General features: G+C 65.0%; 1 protein-coding gene across 1 annotated transcript in view; it reads right to left on the bottom strand.

Moving 5' to 3' along the window:
• The window catches only part of cln3 (CLN3 lysosomal/endosomal transmembrane protein, battenin), a gene marked incomplete at its 5' end in the record, with an annotated part of 20,288 nt that extends 3,285 nt beyond the window's left edge, over positions 1-17,003 (bottom strand). Inside the window, 5 exons of the mRNA XM_060822526.1 lie at positions 13,941-13,996; positions 14,331-14,399; positions 15,350-15,399; positions 16,303-16,421; positions 16,860-17,003. Coding sequence (XP_060678509.1) covers positions 13,941-13,996; positions 14,331-14,399; positions 15,350-15,399; positions 16,303-16,421; positions 16,860-17,003 — 438 coding nt within the window. The remainder of the gene's footprint in view (positions 1-13,940; positions 13,997-14,330; positions 14,400-15,349; positions 15,400-16,302; positions 16,422-16,859) is intronic.
• Between the last annotated feature and the right edge of the window lie 497 nt (positions 17,004-17,500).

Below are 17,500 nucleotides of genomic sequence, written 5' to 3'. Positions count from 1 at the left end.
CCCGTACACGCACCGTACCGCGGGGAGAGAGACCCCCGTACACACACCGTACCGCGGGGAGAGAGAGACCGCCGTACACACACCGTACCGCGGGGAGAGAGACCCCCGTACACACACCGTACCGCGGGGAGAGACCCCATATCCACCCCGTACCGCGGGGAGAGAGAGACCCCCGTACACGCACCGTACCGCGGGGAGAGAGACCCCCGTACACACACCGTACCGCGGGGAGAGAGAGACCGCCGTACACACACCGTACCGCGGGGAGAGAGACCCCCGTACACACACCGTACCGCGGGGAGAGAGAGACCCCCGTACACACACCGTACCGCGGGGAGAGAGACCCCCGTACACACACCGTACCGCGGGGAGAGAGACCCCCGTACACACACCGTACCGCGGGGAGAGAGACCCCCGTACACACACCGTACCGCGGGGAGAGAGACCCCCGTACACACACCGTACCGCGGGGAGAGAGACCCCCGTACACACACCGTACCGCGGGGAGAGAGACCCCCGTACACACACCGTACCGCGGGGAGAGAGACGCCCGTACACACACCGTACCGCGGGGAGAGAGACCCCCGTACACACACCGTACCGCGGGGAGAGAGACCCCCGAACACACACCGTACCGCGGGGAGAGAGAGACCCCCGTACACACACCGTACCGCGGGGAGAGAGACCCCATATCCACCCCGTACCGCGGGGAGAGAGAGAGACCCGTACACACACCGTACCGCGGGGAGAGAGACCCCCGAACACACACCGTACCGCGGGGAGAGAGAGACCCGCGTACACACACCGTACCGCGGGGAGAGAGAGACCCCCGTACACACACCGTACCGCGGGGAGAGAGACCCCCGTACACACACCGTACCGCGGGGAGAGAGACCCCCGTACACACACCGTACCGCGGGGAGAGAGACCCCCGTACACACACACCGTACCGCGGGGAGAGAGACCCCCGTACACACACACCGTACCGCGGGGAGAGAGACCCCTGTACACACATCGTACCGCGGGGAGAGAGAGATTCCCGTACACACACCGTACCGCGGGGAGAGAGACCCCGGTACACACACCGTACCGCGGGGAGAGAGACCCCCGTACACACACACCGTACCGCGGGGAGAGAGACCCCCGTACACACATCGTACCGCGGGGAGAGACCCCCGTACACACACCGTACCGCGGGGAGAGAGAGATTCCCGTACACACACCGTACCGCGGGGAGAGAGACCCCGGTACACACACCGTACCCCGGGGAGAGAGACCCCTGTACACACACCGTACCGCGGGGAGAGAGAGACCCGTACACACACCGTACCGCGGGGAGAGAGAGATTCCCGTACACACACCGTACCGCGGGGAGAGAGACCCCCGTACACACACCGTACCGCGGGGAGAGACCCCCGTACACACACCGTACCGCGGGGAGAGAGAGATCCCCATACACACACCGTACCGCGGGGAGAGAGAGATCCCCGTACACACACCGTACCCCGGGGAGAGACCCCCGTACACACACCGTACCGCGGGGAGAGAGACCCCCGTACACACACCGTACCGCGGGGAGAGAGACCCCGGTACACACACCGTACCCCGGGGAGAGAGACCCCCGTACACACACCGTACCGCGGGGAGAGAGAGACCCGTACACACACCGTACCGCGGGGAGAGAGACCCCGTACACACACCGTACCGCGGGGAGAGAGACCCCGTACACACACCGTACCGCGGGGAGAGAGACCCCCGTACACACACCGTACCGCGGGGAGAGACCCCCGTACACACACCGTACCGCGGGGAGAGAGAGATTCCCGTACACACACCGTACCGCGGGGAGAGACCCCCGTACACACACTGTACCGCGGGGAGAGAGAGATCCCCGTACACACACCGTACCGCGGGGAGAGAGACCTCGTACACACACCGTACCTCGGTGAGAGAGACCCCCGTACACACACCGTACCGCGGGGAGAGACCCCCGTACACACACCGTACCGCGGGGAGAGAGAGATCCCCGTACACACACCGTACCGCGGGGAGAGAGAGATCCCCGTACACACACCGTACCCCGGGGAGAGACCCCCGTACACACACCGTACCGCGGGGAGAGAGACCCCCGTACACACACCGTACCGCGGGGAGAGAGACCCCTGTACACACACCGTACCGCGGGGAGAGAGACCCCCGTACACACACCGTACCGCGGGGAGAGACCCCCGTACACACACCGTACCGCGGGGAGAGAGACCCCGTACACACACCGTACCCAGGGGAGAGAGACCCCCGTACACACACCGTACCGCGGGGAGAGAGACCCCCGTACACACACCGTACCGCGGGGAGAGACACCCCGGTACACACACCGTACCCCGGGGAGAGAGACCCCTGTACACACACCGTACCGCGGGGAGAGAGAGACCCGTACACACACCGTACCGCGGGGAGAGAGAGATTCCCGTACACACACCGTACCGCGGGGAGAGAGAGATCCCCGTACACACACCGTACCGCGGGGAGAGAGACCCCGGTACACACACCGTACCGCGGGGAGAGAGACCCCTGTACACACACCGTACCGCGGGGAGAGAGACCCCTGTACACACACCGTACCGCGGGGAGAGAGAGACCCGTACACACACCGTACCGCGGGGAGAGAGAGATTCCCGTACACACACCGTACCGCGGGGAGAGACACCCCCGTACACACACCGTACCGCGGGGAGAGACCCCCGTACACACACCGTACCGCGGGGAGAGAGAGATCCCCGTACACACACCGTACCGCGGGGAGAGAGAGATCCCCGTACACACACCGTACCCCGGGGAGAGACCCCCGTACACACACCGTACCGCGGGGAGAGAGACCCCCGTACACACACCGTACCGCGGGGAGAGAGACCCCGGTACACACACCGTACCGCGGGGAGAGACCCCCGTACACACACCGTACCGCGGGGAGAGAGAGATCCCCGTACACACACCGTACCGCGGGGAGAGAGAGATCCCCGTACACACTCCGTACCGCGGGGAGAGACCCCCGTACACACACCGTACCGCGGGGAGAGAGAGATTCCCGTACACACACCGTACCGCGTGGAGAGACCCCCGTACACACACCGTACCGCGGGGAGAGACCCCATATCCACCCCGTACCGCGGGGAGAGAGAGACCCCCGTACACGCACCGTACCGCGGGGAGAGAGAGACCCCCGTACACACACCGTACCGCGGGGAGAGAGACCCCCGTACACACACCGTACCGCGGGGAGAGAGAGACCCCCGTACACACACCGTACCGCGGGGAGAGAGACCCCCGAACACACACCGTACCGCGGGGAGAGAGACCCCCGTACACACACCGTACCGCGGGGAGAGAGACCCCCGTACACACACCGTACCGCGGGGAGAGAGACCCCCGTACACACACCGTACCGCGGGGAGAGAGACCCCCGTACACACACCGTACCGCGGGGAGAGAGACCCCCGTACACACACCGTACCGCGGGGAGAGAGACCCCCGTACACACACCGTACCGCGGGGAGAGAGACGCCCGTACACACACCGTACCGCGGGGAGAGAGACCCCCGTACACACACCGTACCGCGGGGAGAGAGACCCCCGAACACACACCGTACCGCGGGGAGAGAGAGACCCCCGTACACACACCGTACCGCGGGGAGAGACCCCCGTACACACACCGTACCGCGGGGAGAGACCCCCGTACACACACCGTACCGCGGGGAGAGAGACCCCCGTACACACACCGTACCGCGGGGAGAGAGAGATTCCCGTACACACACCGTACCGCGTGGAGAGACCCCCGTACACACACCGTACCGCGGGGAGAGACCCCATATCCACCCCGTACCGCGGGGAGAGAGAGACCCCCGTACACGCACCGTACCGCGGGGAGAGAGAGACCCCCGTACACACACCGTACCGCGGGGAGAGAGAGACCCCCGTACACACACCGTACCGCGGGGAGAGAGACCCCCGTACACACACCGTACCGCGGGGAGAGAGAGACCCCCGTACACACACCGTACCGCGGGGAGAGAGACCCCCGAACACACACCGTACCGCGGGGAGAGAGACCCCCGTACACACACCGTACCGCGGGGAGAGAGACCCCCGTACACACACCGTACCGCGGGGAGAGAGACCCCCGTACACACACCGTACCGCGGGGAGAGAGACCCCCGTACACACACCGTACCGCGGGGAGAGAGACCCCCGTACACACACCGTACCGCGGGGAGAGAGACCCCCGTACACACACCGTACCGCGGGGAGAGAGACGCCCATACACACACCGTACCGCGGGGAGAGAGACCCCCGTACACACACCGTACCGCGGGGAGAGAGACCCCCGAACACACACCGTACCGCGGGGAGAGAGAGACCCCCGTACACACACCGTACCGCGGGGAGAGAGACCCCATATCCACCCCGTACCGCGGGGAGAGAGAGACCCGTACACACACCGTACCGCGGGGAGAGAGACCCCCGAACACACACCGTACCGCGGGGAGAGAGAGACCCCCGTACACACACCGTACCGCGGGGAGAGAGAGACCCCCGTACACACACCGTACCGCGGGGAGAGAGACCCCCGTACACACACCGTACCGCGGGGAGAGAGACCCCCGTACACACACACCGTACCGCGGGGAGAGAGACCCCCGTACACACACACCGTACCGCGGGGAGAGAGACCCCCGTACACACATCGTACCGCGGGGAGAGACCCCCGTACACACACCGTACCGCGGGGAGAGAGAGATTCCCGTACACACACCGTACCGCGGGGAGAGAGACCCCGGTACACACACCGTACCGCGGGGAGAGAGACCCCCGTACACACACACCGTACCGCGGGGAGAGAGAGACCCCCGTACACACACCGTACCGCGGGGAGAGAGACCCCATATCCACCCCGTACCGCGGGGAGAGAGAGAGACCCGTACACACACCGTACCGCGGGGAGAGAGACCCCCGAACACACACCGTACCGCGGGGAGAGAGAGACCCCCGTACACACACCGTACCGCGGGGAGAGAGAGACCCCCGTACACACACCGTACCGCGGGGAGAGAGACCCCCGTACACACACCGTACCGCGGGGAGAGAGACCCCCGTACACACACACCGTACCGCGGGGAGAGAGACCCCCGTACACACACACCGTACCGCGGGGAGAGAGACCCCCGTACACACATCGTACCGCGGGGAGAGACCCCCGTACACACACCGTACCGCGGGGAGAGAGAGATTCCCGTACACACACCGTACCGCGGGGAGAGAGACCCCGGTACACACACCGTACCGCGGGGAGAGAGACCCCCGTACACACACACCGTACCGCGGGGAGAGAGACCCCCGTACACACATCGTACCGCGGGGAGAGACCCCCGTACACACACCGTACCGCGGGGAGAGAGAGATTCCCGTACACACACCGTACCGCGGGGAGAGAGACCCCGGTACACACACCGTACCCCGGGGAGAGAGACCCCTGTACACACACCGTACCGCGGGGAGAGAGAGACCCGTACACACACCGTACCGCGGGGAGAGAGAGATTCCCGTACACACACCGTACCGCGGGGAGGGAGACCCCCGTACACACACCGTACCGCGGGGAGAGACCCCCGTACACACACCGTACCGCGGGGAGAGAGAGATCCCCGTACACACACCGTACCACGGGGAGAGAGAGATCCCCGTACACACACCGTACCGCGGGGAGAGAGAGATCCCCGTACACACACCGTACCCCGGGGAGAGACCCCCGTACACACACCGTACCGCGGGGAGAGAGACCCCTGTACACACACCGTACCGCGGGGAGAGAGAGACCCGTACACACACCGTACCGCGGGGAGAGAGACCCCCGTACACACACCGTACCGCGGGGAGAGACCCCCGTACACACACCGTACCGCGGGGAGAGAGAGATCCCCGTACACACACCGTACCGCGGGGAGAGAGAGATCCCCGTACACACACCGTACCGCGGGGAGAGACACCCCGGTACACACACCGTACCCCGGGGAGAGAGACCCCTGTACACACACCGTACCGCGGGGAGAGAGAGACCCGTACACACACCGTACCGCGGGGAGAGAGAGATTCCCGTACACACACCGTACCGCGGGGAGAGAGAGATCCCCGTACACACACCGTACCGCGGGGAGAGAGAGATCCCCGTACACACACCGTACCCCGGGGAGAGACCCCCGTACACACACCGTACCGCGGGGAGAGAGACCCCGGTACACACACCGTACCCCGGGGAGAGAGACCCCTGTACACACACCGTACCGCGGGGAGAGAGAGACCCGTACACACACCGTACCGCGGGGAAAGAGAGATTCCCGTACACACACCGTACCGCGGGGAGAGACACCCCCGTACACACACCGTACCGCGGGGAGAGACCCCCGTACACACACCGTACCGCGGGGAGAGAGAGATCCCCGTACACACACCGTACCGCGGGGAGAGAGAGATCCCCGTACACACACCGTACCGCGGGGAGAGAGACCCCCGTACACACACCGTACCGCGGGGAGAGAGACCCCTGTACACACACCGTACCGCGGGGAGAGACCCCCGTACACACACCGTACCCCGGGGAGAGAGAGACCCGTACACACACCGTACCGCGGGGAGAGACACCCCCGTACACACACCGTACCCCGGGGAGAGACCCCCGTACACACACCGTACCGCGGGGAGAGAGACCCCCGTACACACACCGTACCGCGGGGAGAGAGACCCCGTACACACACCGTACCGCGGGGAGAGAGACCCCGGTACACACACCGTACCCCGGGGAGAGAGACCCCTGTACACACACCGTACCGCGGGGAGAGAGAGACCCGTACACACACCGTACCGCGGGGAGAGAGAGATTCCCGTACACACACCGTACCGCGGGGAGAGAGACCCCCGTACACACACCGTACCGCGGGGAGAGACCCCCGTACACACACCGTACCGCGGGGAGAGAGAGATCCCCGTACACACACCGTACCGCGGGGAGAGAGAGATCCCCGTACACACACCGTACCGCGGGGAGAGAGACCCCCGTACACACACCGTACCGCGGGGAGAGAGACCCCGGTACACACACCGTACCGCGGGGAGAGAGACCCCTGTACACACACCGTACCGCGGGGAGAGAGAGACCCGTACACACACCGTACCGCGGGGAGAGAGACCCGTACACACACCGTACCGCGGGGAGAGAGACCCCCGTACACACACCGTACCGCGGGGAGAGAGACCCCCGTACACACACCGTACCGCGGGGAGAGACCCCCGTACACACACCGTACCGCGGGGAGAGACCCCCGTACACACACCGTACCGCGGGGAGAGAGAGATTCCCGTACACACACCGTACCGCGTGGAGAGACCCCCGTACACACACCGTACCGCGGGGAGAGAGACCCCGTACACACACCGTACCGCGGTGAGAGAGACCCCCGTACACACACCGTACCGCGGGGAGAGACCCCCGTACACACACCATACCGCGGGGAGAGAGAGATCCCCGTACACACACCGTACCGCGGGGAGAGAGAGATCCCCGTACACACACCGTACCCCGGGGAGAGACCCCCGTACACACACCGTACCGCGGGGAGAGAGACCCCGTACACACACCGTACCGCGGTGAGAGAGACCCCCGTACACACACCGTACCGCGGGGAGAGACCCCCGTACACACACCATACCGCGGGGAGAGAGAGATCCCCGTACACACACCGTACCGCGGGGAGAGAGAGATCCCCGTACACACACCGTACCCCGGGGAGAGACCCCCGTACACACACCGTACCGCGGGGAGAGAGACCCCCGTACACACACCGTACCGCGGGGAGAGACACCCCGGTACACACACCGAACCCCGGGGAGAGAGACCCCTGTACACACACCGTACCGCGGGGAGAGAGAGACCCGTACACACACCGTACCGCGGGGAGAGAGACCCGTACACACACCGTACCGCGGGGAGAGAGACCCCCGTACACACACCGTACCGCGGGGAGAGAGACCCCCGTACACACACCGTACCGCGGGGAGAGACCCCCGTACACACACCGTACCGCGGGGAGAGACCCCCGTACACACACCGTACCGCGGGGAGAGAGAGATTCCCGTACACACACCGTACCGCGGGGAGAGACCCCCGTACACACACCGTACCGCGGGGAGAGACCCCCGTACACACACCGTACCGCGGGGAGAGAGAGATCCCCGTACACACACCGTACCGCGGGGAGAGAGACCCCGTACACACACCGTACCGCGGGGAGAGAGACCCCGGTACACACACCGTACCCAGGGGAGAGAGACCCCCGTACACACACCGTACCGCGGGGAGAGAGACCCCCGTACACACACCGTACCCCGGGGAGAGAGACCCCTGTACACACACCGTACCGCGGGGAGAGAGAGACCCGTACACACACCGTACCGCGGGGAGAGAGAGATTCCCGTACACACACCGTACCGCGGGGAGAGACCCCATATCCACCCCGTACCGCGGGGAGAGAGAGACCCCCGTACACGCACCGTACCGCGGGGAGAGAGACCCCCGTACACACACCGTACCGCGGGGAGAGAGAGACCCCCGTACACGCACCATACCGCGGGGAGAGACCCCCGTACACACACCGTACCGCGGGGAGAGACCCCCGTACACACACCGTACCGCGGGGAGAGAGACCCCCGTACACACACCGTACCGCGGGGAGAGAGAGACCCCCGTACACACACCGTACCGCGGGGAGAGAGACCCCCGAACACACACCGTACCGCGGGGAGAGAGACCCCCGTACACACACCGTACCGCGGGGAGAGAGACCCCCGTACACACACCGTACCGCGGGGAGAGAGACCCCCGTACACACACCGTACCGCGGGGAGAGAGACCCCCGTACACACACCGTACCGCGGGGAGAGAGACCCCCGTACACACACCGTACCGCGGGGAGAGAGACGCCCGTACACACACCGTACCGCGGGGAGAGAGACCCCCGTACACACACCGTACCGCGGGGAGAGAGACCCCGGAACACACACCGTACCGCGGGGAGAGAGAGACCCCCGTACACACACCGTACCGCGGGGAGAGAGACCCCATATCCACCCCGTACCGCGGGGAGAGAGAGAGACCCGTACACACACCGTACCGCGGGGAGAGAGACCCCCGAACACACACCGTACCGCGGGGAGAGAGAGACCCCCGTACACACACCGTACCGCGGGGAGAGAGAGACCCCCGTACACACACCGTACCGCGGGGAGAGAGACCCCCGTACACACACCGTACCGCGGGGAGAGAGACCCCCGTATACACACCGTACCGCGGGGAGAGAGACCCCCGTACACACACACCGTACCGCGGGGAGAGAGACCCCCGTACACACACACCGTACCGCGGGGAGAGAGACCCCCGTACACACATCGTACCGCGGGGAGAGACCCCCGTACACACACCGTACCGCGGGGAGAGAGAGATTCCCGTACACACACCGTACCGCGGGGAGAGAGACCCCGGTACACACACCGTACCGCGGGGAGAGAGAGACCCGTACACACACCGTACCGCGGGGAGAGAGACCCCCGTACACACACACCGTACCGCGGGGAGAGAGACCCCCGTACACACATCGTACCGCGGGGAGAGACCCCCGTACACACACCGTACCGCGGGGAGAGAGAGATTCCCGTACACACACCGTACCGCGGGGAGAGAGACCCCGGTACACACACCGTACCCCGGGGAGAGAGACCCCTGTACACACACCGTACCGCGGGGAGAGAGAGACCCGTACACACACCGTACCGCGGGGAGAGAGAGATTCCCGTACACACACCGTACCGCGGGGAGAGAGACCCCCGTACACACACCGTACCGCGGGGAGAGACCCCCGTACACACACCGTACCGCGGGGAGAGAGAGATCCCCATACACACACCGTACCGCGGGGAGAGAGAGATCCCCGTACACACACCGTACCCCGGGGAGAGACCCCCGTACACACACCGTACCCCGGGGAGAGAGACCCCCGTACACACACCGTACCGCGGGGAGAGAGAGACCCGTACACACACCGTACCGCGGGGAGAGAGACCCCGTACACACACCGTACCGCGGGGAGAGAGACCCCCGTACACACACCGTACCGCGGGGAGAGACCCCCGTACACACACCGTACCGCGGGGAGAGAGAGATTCCCGTACACACACCGTACCGCGGGGAGAGAGACCCCCGTACACACACCGTACCGCGGGGAGAGAGACCCCTGTACACACACCGTACCGCGGGGAGAGAGAGATCCCCGTACACACACCGTACCGCGGGGAGAGAGACCCCCGTACACACACCGTACCGCGGGGAGAGAGAGATCCCCGTACACACACCGTACCCCGGGGAGAGACCCCCGTACACACACCGTACCGCGGGGAGAGAGACCCCTGTACACACACCGTACCGCGGGGAGAGAGAGACCCGTACACACACCGTACCGCGGGGAGAGAGACCCCCGTACACACACCTTACCGCGGGGAGAGAGACCCCCGTACACACACCGTACCGCGGGGAGAGACCCCCGTACACACACCGTACCGCGGGGAGAGAGAGACCCCCGTACACACACCGTACCGCGGGGAGAGAGAGATCCCCGTACACACACCGTACCGCGGGGAGAGAGACCCCGTACACACACCGTACCGCGGGGAGAGAGACCCCGGTACACACACCGTACCCAGGGGAGAGAGACCCCCGTACACACACCGTACCGCGGGGAGAGAGACCCCCGTACACACACCGTACCGCGGGGAGAGAGACCCCCGTACACACACCGTACCGCGGGGAGAGACACCCCGGTACACACACCGTACCGCGGGGAGAGAGAGACCCGTACACACACCGTACCGCGGGGAGAGAGAGATTCCCGTACACACACCGTACCGCGGGGAGAGAGAGATCCCCGTACACACACCGTACCGCGGGGAGAGAGAGATCCCCGTACACACACCGTACCCCGGGGAGAGAGACCCCGGTACACACACCGTACCGCGGGGAGAGAGACCCCCGTACACACACCGTACCGCGGGGAGAGACACCCCGGTACACACACCGTACCGCGGGGAGAGAGAGACCCGTACACACACCGTACCGCGGGGAGAGAGAGATTCCCGTACACACACCGTACCGCGGGGAGAGACACCCCCGTACACACACCGTACCGCGGGGAGAGACCCCCGTACACACACCGTACCGCGGGGAGAGAGAGATCCCCGTACACACACCGTACCGCGGGGAGAGAGAGATCCCCGTACACACACCGTACCGCGGGGAGAGACCCCCGTACACACACACCGTACCGCGGGGAGAGAGACCCCCGTACACACACCGTACCGCGGGGAGAGAGACCCCGGTACACACACCGTACCGCGGGGAGAGAGACCCCGGTACACACACCGTACCCCGGGGAGAGAGACCCCTGTACACACACCGTACCGCGGGGAGAGAGAGACCCGTACACACACCGTACCGCGGGGAGAGAGAGATTCCCGTACACACACCGTACCGCGGGGAGAGAGACCCCCGTACACACACCGTACCGCGGGGAGAGAGAGATCCCCGTACACACACCGTACCGCGGGGAGAGAGAGATCCCCGTACACACACCGTACCCCGGGGAGAGACCCCCGTACACACACCGTACCGCGGGGAGAGAGAGACCCGTACACACACCGTACCGCGGGGAGAGAGACCCGTACACACACCGTACCGCGGGGAGAGAGACCCCCGTACACACACCGTACCGCGGGGAGAGAGACCCCCGTACACACACCGTACCGCGGGGAGAGACCCCCGTACACACACCGTACCGCGGGGAGAGACCCCCGTACACACACCGTACCGCGGGGAGAGAGAGATTCCCGTACACACACCGTACCGCGTGGAGAGACCCCCGTACACACACCGTACCGCGGGGAGAGAGAGATCCCCGTACACACACCGTACCACGGTGAGAGAGACCCCCGTACACACACCGTACCGCGGGGAGAGACCCCCGTACACACACCGTACCGCGGGGAGAGAGAGATCCCCGTACACACACCGTACCGCGGGGAGAGAGAGATCCCCGTACACACACCGTACCCCGGGGAGAGACCCCCGTACACACACCGTACCGCGGGGAGAGAGACCCCCGTACACACACCGTACCGCGGGGAGAGACACCCCGGTACACACACCGTACCCCGGGGAGAGAGACCCCTGTACACACACCGTACCGCGGGGAGAGAGAGACCCGTACACACACCGTACCGCGGGGAGAGAGACCCGTACACACACCGTACCGCGGGGAGAGAGACCCCCGTACACACACCGTACCGCGGGGAGAGAGACCCCCGTACACACACCGTACCGCGGGGAGAGACCCCCGTACACACACCGTACCGCGGGGAGAGACCCCCGTACACACACCGTACCGCGGGGAGAGAGAGATTCCCGTACACACACCGTACCGCGGGGAGAGACCCCCGTACACACACCGTACCGCGGGGAGAGACCCCCGTACACACACCGTACCGCGGGGAGAGACCCCCGTACACACACCGTACCGCGGGGAGAGAGAGATCCCCGTACACACACCGTACCGCGGGGAGAGAGACCCCGTACACACACCGTACCGCGGGGAGAGAGACCCCGTACACACACCGTACCCAGGGGAGAGAGACCCCCGTACACACACCGTACCGCGGGGAGAGAGACCCCCGTACACACACCGTACCCCGGGGAGAGAGACCCCTGTACACACACCGTACCGCGGGGAGAGAGAGATTCCCGTACACACACCGTACCGCGGGGAGAGAGACCCCCGTACACACACCGTACCGCGGGGAGAGACCCCCGTACACACACCATACCGCGGGGAGAGAGAGATCCCCGTACACACACCGTACCGCAGGGAGAGAGAGATCCCCGTACACACACCGTACCCCGGGGAGAGACCCCCGTACACACACCGTACCGCGGGGAGAGAGACCCCCGTACACACACCGTACCGCGGGGAGAGACACCCCGGTACACACACCGTACCCCGGGGAGAGAGACCCCTGTACACACACCGTACCGCGGGGAGAGAGAGACCCGTACACACACCGTACCGCGGGGAGAGAGACCCGTACACACACCGTACCGCGGGGAGAGAGACCCCCGTACACACACCGTACCGCGGGGAGAGAGACCCCCGTACACACACCGTACCGCGGGGAGAGACCCCCGTACACACACCGTACCGCGGGGAGAGACCCCCGTACACACACCGTACCGCGGGGAGAGAGAGATTCCCGTACACACACCGTACCGCGGGGAGAGACCCCCGTACACACACCGTACCGCGGGGAGAGAGACCCGTACACACACCGTACCGCGGGGAGAGAGACCCCCGTACACACACCGTACCGCGGGGAGAGAGACCCCCGTACACACACCGTACCGCGGAGAGAGAGAGATCCCCGTACACACACCGTACCGCGGGGAGAGAGACCCCGTACACACACCGTACCGCGGGGAGAGAGACCCCGGTACACACACCGTACCCAGGGGAGAGAGACCCCCGTACACACACCGTACCGCGGGGAGAGAGAGACCCCCGTACACACACCGTACCGCGGGGAGAGAGACCCCGGTACACACATCGTACCCAGGGGAGAGAGACCCCGGTACACACACCGTACCCAGGGGAGAGAGACCCCCGTACACACACCGTACCGCGGGGTGAGAGACCCCCGTACACACACCGTACCCAGGGGAGAGAGACCCCCGTACACACACCGTACCGCGGGGAGAGAGGCCCCCGTACACACACTGCACCCCGGGGAGAGACCCTCACCAGCGATACTGCGCGTTATGATCCAGGAAGATGTTCCGGTAAAACATCAGCTCCAACTGGGAACAGAGAGAGAGAGAGAGACCACTTACTGACAGGTTACACTCCCTCAGCGCTGACCCTCCCACAGTGCGGGGCTCCCTCGGCGCTGACCCTCCCACAGCGCGGGCTCCCTCGGCGCTGACCCTCCCACAGCGCGGGGCTCCCTCGGCGCTGACCCTCCCACAGTGCGGGGCTCCCTCGGCGCTGACCCTCCCACAGTGCGGGGCTCCCTCGGCGCTGACCCTCCCACAGTGCGGGGCTCCCTCGGCGCTGACCCTCCCACAGTGCGGGCTCCCTCGGCGCTGACCCCCCCTCGGTGCACATTACCTGTGAATTGTCAACATTACTCACCAATCCCTGATTAATAAAATATTCGGCAAAATACACTGTTCCCAGTGGGACCATATACTTCAGGAGAGACTGTTATAAAAGGAAGAGACAACGCAGTCAGAGACAGGAACAGGGACGGGGACAGGGACGGTACAGAGCTCCCTCTCCGTCCCACCCCCTGACAGTGTAACCTCCCCCCACTTTATACCCAGTGTCAGCATCGAGCTCTCCCAGGGACAGGGACGGTACAGAGCTCCCTCTCCATCCCACCCCCTGACAGTGTAACCTCCCCCCACTTTATACCCAGTGTCAGCATCGAGCTCTCCCAGGGACAGGGACGGTACAGAGCTCCCTCTCCATCCCACCCCCTGACAGTGTAACCCTCCCCCCACTTTATACCCAGTGTCAGCATCGAGCTCTCCCAGGGACAGGGACGGTACAGAGCTCCCTCTCCATCCCACCCCCTGACAGTGTAACCTCCCCCCACTTTATACCCAGTGTCAGCATCGAGCTCTCCCAGGGACAGGGACGGTACAGAGCTCCCTCTCCATCCCACCCCCTGACAGTGTAACCTCCCCCCACTTTATACCCAGTGTCAGCATCGAGCTCTCCCAGGGACAGGGACGGTACAGAGCTCCCTCTCCATCCCACCCACTGACAGTGTAACCTCCCCCCACTTTATACCCAGTGTCAGCATCGAGCTCTCCCAGGGACAGGGATGGTACAGAGCTCCCTCTCCATCCCACCCCCTGACAGTGTAACCTCCCCCCACTTTATACCCAGTGTCAGCATCGTGCTCTCCCAGGGACAGGGACGGTACAGAGCTCCCTCTCCATCCCACCCCCTGACAGTGTAACCTCCCCCCACTTTATACCCAGTGTCAGCATCGAGCTCTCCCAGGGACAGGGACGGTACAGAGCTCCCTCTCCATCCCACCCCCTGACAGTGTAACCTCCCCCCACTTTATACCCAGTGCCAGCGTCCAGCTCTCCCACGTACACAGCTCCCTCTACATCACTGCTGTATACACAGCGTGTTACCTGAACGATGGTCAGTTTCTCTCTGAACGTCAGTTTCCTGTATCGCGCTCCTGGAAGAGACAGAACCAACTTCATAAACACCCCCGAGTGACCCCTGGGCCGTTCAGCCCATCCTCGGTGATAGCCCTCGCAACTGGAGCACAGCTAAGGGGTGCTGTGGCCCTCCTCCATCTCTCTTTGTCTCTCAGTGTCTCTCTCTCACTGTCTGTCTCTCGTTTCTCCCCAACACCCTCTGTCTCTATGTTTCTCTCTCTCCCTCTCTCACTCCCTCCCTCCACCTCCATCTCAGTCCTTCTCTCTTTGGGTGTGTCTCTCTCTCTCTCTTTCTCCCCTGCACCCCCCGTCTCAATGTGTGTGTCTCTCTCTAACTCTCCCCCACCATCTTGCCCTCTGTGTCTCTCCCTCTGTGTCTCTCTCTGTCTGTCTCTCTCATTCTCTGTCTCCCTCACTGTGTCTCTGTCGCTCTCTCTCTCTCTCTCTGTCTCTCACTCTCTCTCTCTCTGTCTGTCTGTGTCACACTCCATCTCTATCTGTGTGTGTGTGTGTGTGTGTGTGTATCTGTCTCTCTGTGTCTGTCTCTCTCTCTCTCTCTGTGTCTGGGTCTCTCTCACTCTCGCGGTCGGTCTGACCTTACCATTTCTGTGCCTGTCTGCCTCTCTCTGTGTCTGTCTCTATCTCTCTGTCTGTCAGTCTGCCTCTCTCTCCTCCTGTCTCTGCGTCTCTCCCTGGGACCGCGCGCGGGGATGTGTGTGTGTGAGAGTGTGTGTGTGAGTGAGAGAGAGTGAGTGGGAGTGTGTGTGTGTGTGTGTGTGTTGTGTGTGTGTGTGTGTGTGTGTGTGAGGGGGTGTAGGGGTGGGGGTGGGGGTGGGTGGGGGGTGTGTGGGGGTGTGTGTGTGGGTGTGGGGGTGTGGGGGGTGTGGGGGGTGGGGGGGGTGGGGGGGTGCGTTACTCACTGTGCGGTCCGTGCTGCCCCATGATGGGTGTCCCCTCCTCCTCCTCCTGCTGCTGCCCCTGTCCCAGGGGATCCTGCCCCACCCTCAGCCTGGGGGGTTTCACCAGGAGGAACATGTAACTGTGGGGGGGGGGGGGGGGAGAGAGAGGGGGTTACAGTGAGGGGGGCATTCAATCAACCCCACTCCCCACCCCCTCCCTACACACTGCCCCTCCCCTTGAGGGTGGGGGACCCCTCAGGGTTTACCCCCCTCTCCCTCACCCTCAGGGTTTACCCCCCCCTCAGGGTTTACCCCCCCCCTCCCTCACCCTCAGGGTTTACCGCCCCCCTCAGGGTTTACCCCCCCTCCCTCACCCTCAGGGTTTACCGCCCCCCTCAGGGTTTACCCCCCCTCAAGGTTTACCCCCCTCTCCCTCACCCTCAGGGTTTACCCCCCCTCAGGGTTTACCCCCCTCTCCCTCACCCTCAGGGTTTTACCCCCCCTCCCTCAGTGTTTCCCCCCCCCCCCCCTCTCTCCCCCAGGGTTCGGGGTGAGGGGGGTGAGGGGAGGGGGTGTACCTGGAGCACAGGACGATGGGGACGATGACCATCAGGAGCACGGTATTCCGGGGGCAGAGACCACTCTGGGTCAGGCCCGAGTAGGAGAGCGCTCCCAGCAGACCAGCAGCTCCTGTTCCCGAAGACCAGCAGGAGACTGACGAGCTGGGGGGAGAGAGAGAGGGAGGGGGGGGGGGGGGGGGGGGGGGGGGGAGGACAGATGGGGGGGGAGAGAGATGGGGGGAGAGAGATGGGGGGAGAGAGAGGGATGGAGGGGAGAGAGATGGGGGGGAGAGAGATGGGGGGGAGAGAAGCGAGTGTGTGGGAGAGAGAGAGGGAGTCACAATGAGAGAATTAAAAACACAAAAAACAGATACAACCCGCCACACCCAACCGTTAGAGCGATAGGGAGGGGGGGTGGGGGGTTACAGAGATAGGGAGGGGGGGTAGGGGGGGTTACAGAGATAGGGAGGGGGTGTAGGGGGTTACAGAGATAGGGAGGGGGTGCAGGGGGGTTACAGGGATAGGGAGGGGGTGTAGGGGGTTACAGAGATAGGGAGGGGGGTAGGGGGGTTACAGAGATAGGGAGGGGGGGTAGGGGGGGTTACAGAGATAGGGAGGGGGTGTAGGGGGTTACAGAGATAGGGAGGGGGTGTAGGGGG

This window comes from Hemiscyllium ocellatum, unplaced genomic scaffold, assembly GCF_020745735.1.
Source record: "Hemiscyllium ocellatum isolate sHemOce1 unplaced genomic scaffold, sHemOce1.pat.X.cur. scaffold_1045_pat_ctg1, whole genome shotgun sequence".
In the NCBI taxonomy this organism is placed as follows: domain Eukaryota; kingdom Metazoa; phylum Chordata; class Chondrichthyes; order Orectolobiformes; family Hemiscylliidae; genus Hemiscyllium; species Hemiscyllium ocellatum.
Note: the sequence above shows the minus strand (reverse complement) of the source record. Positions and strands in the feature narration are given on the sequence as shown.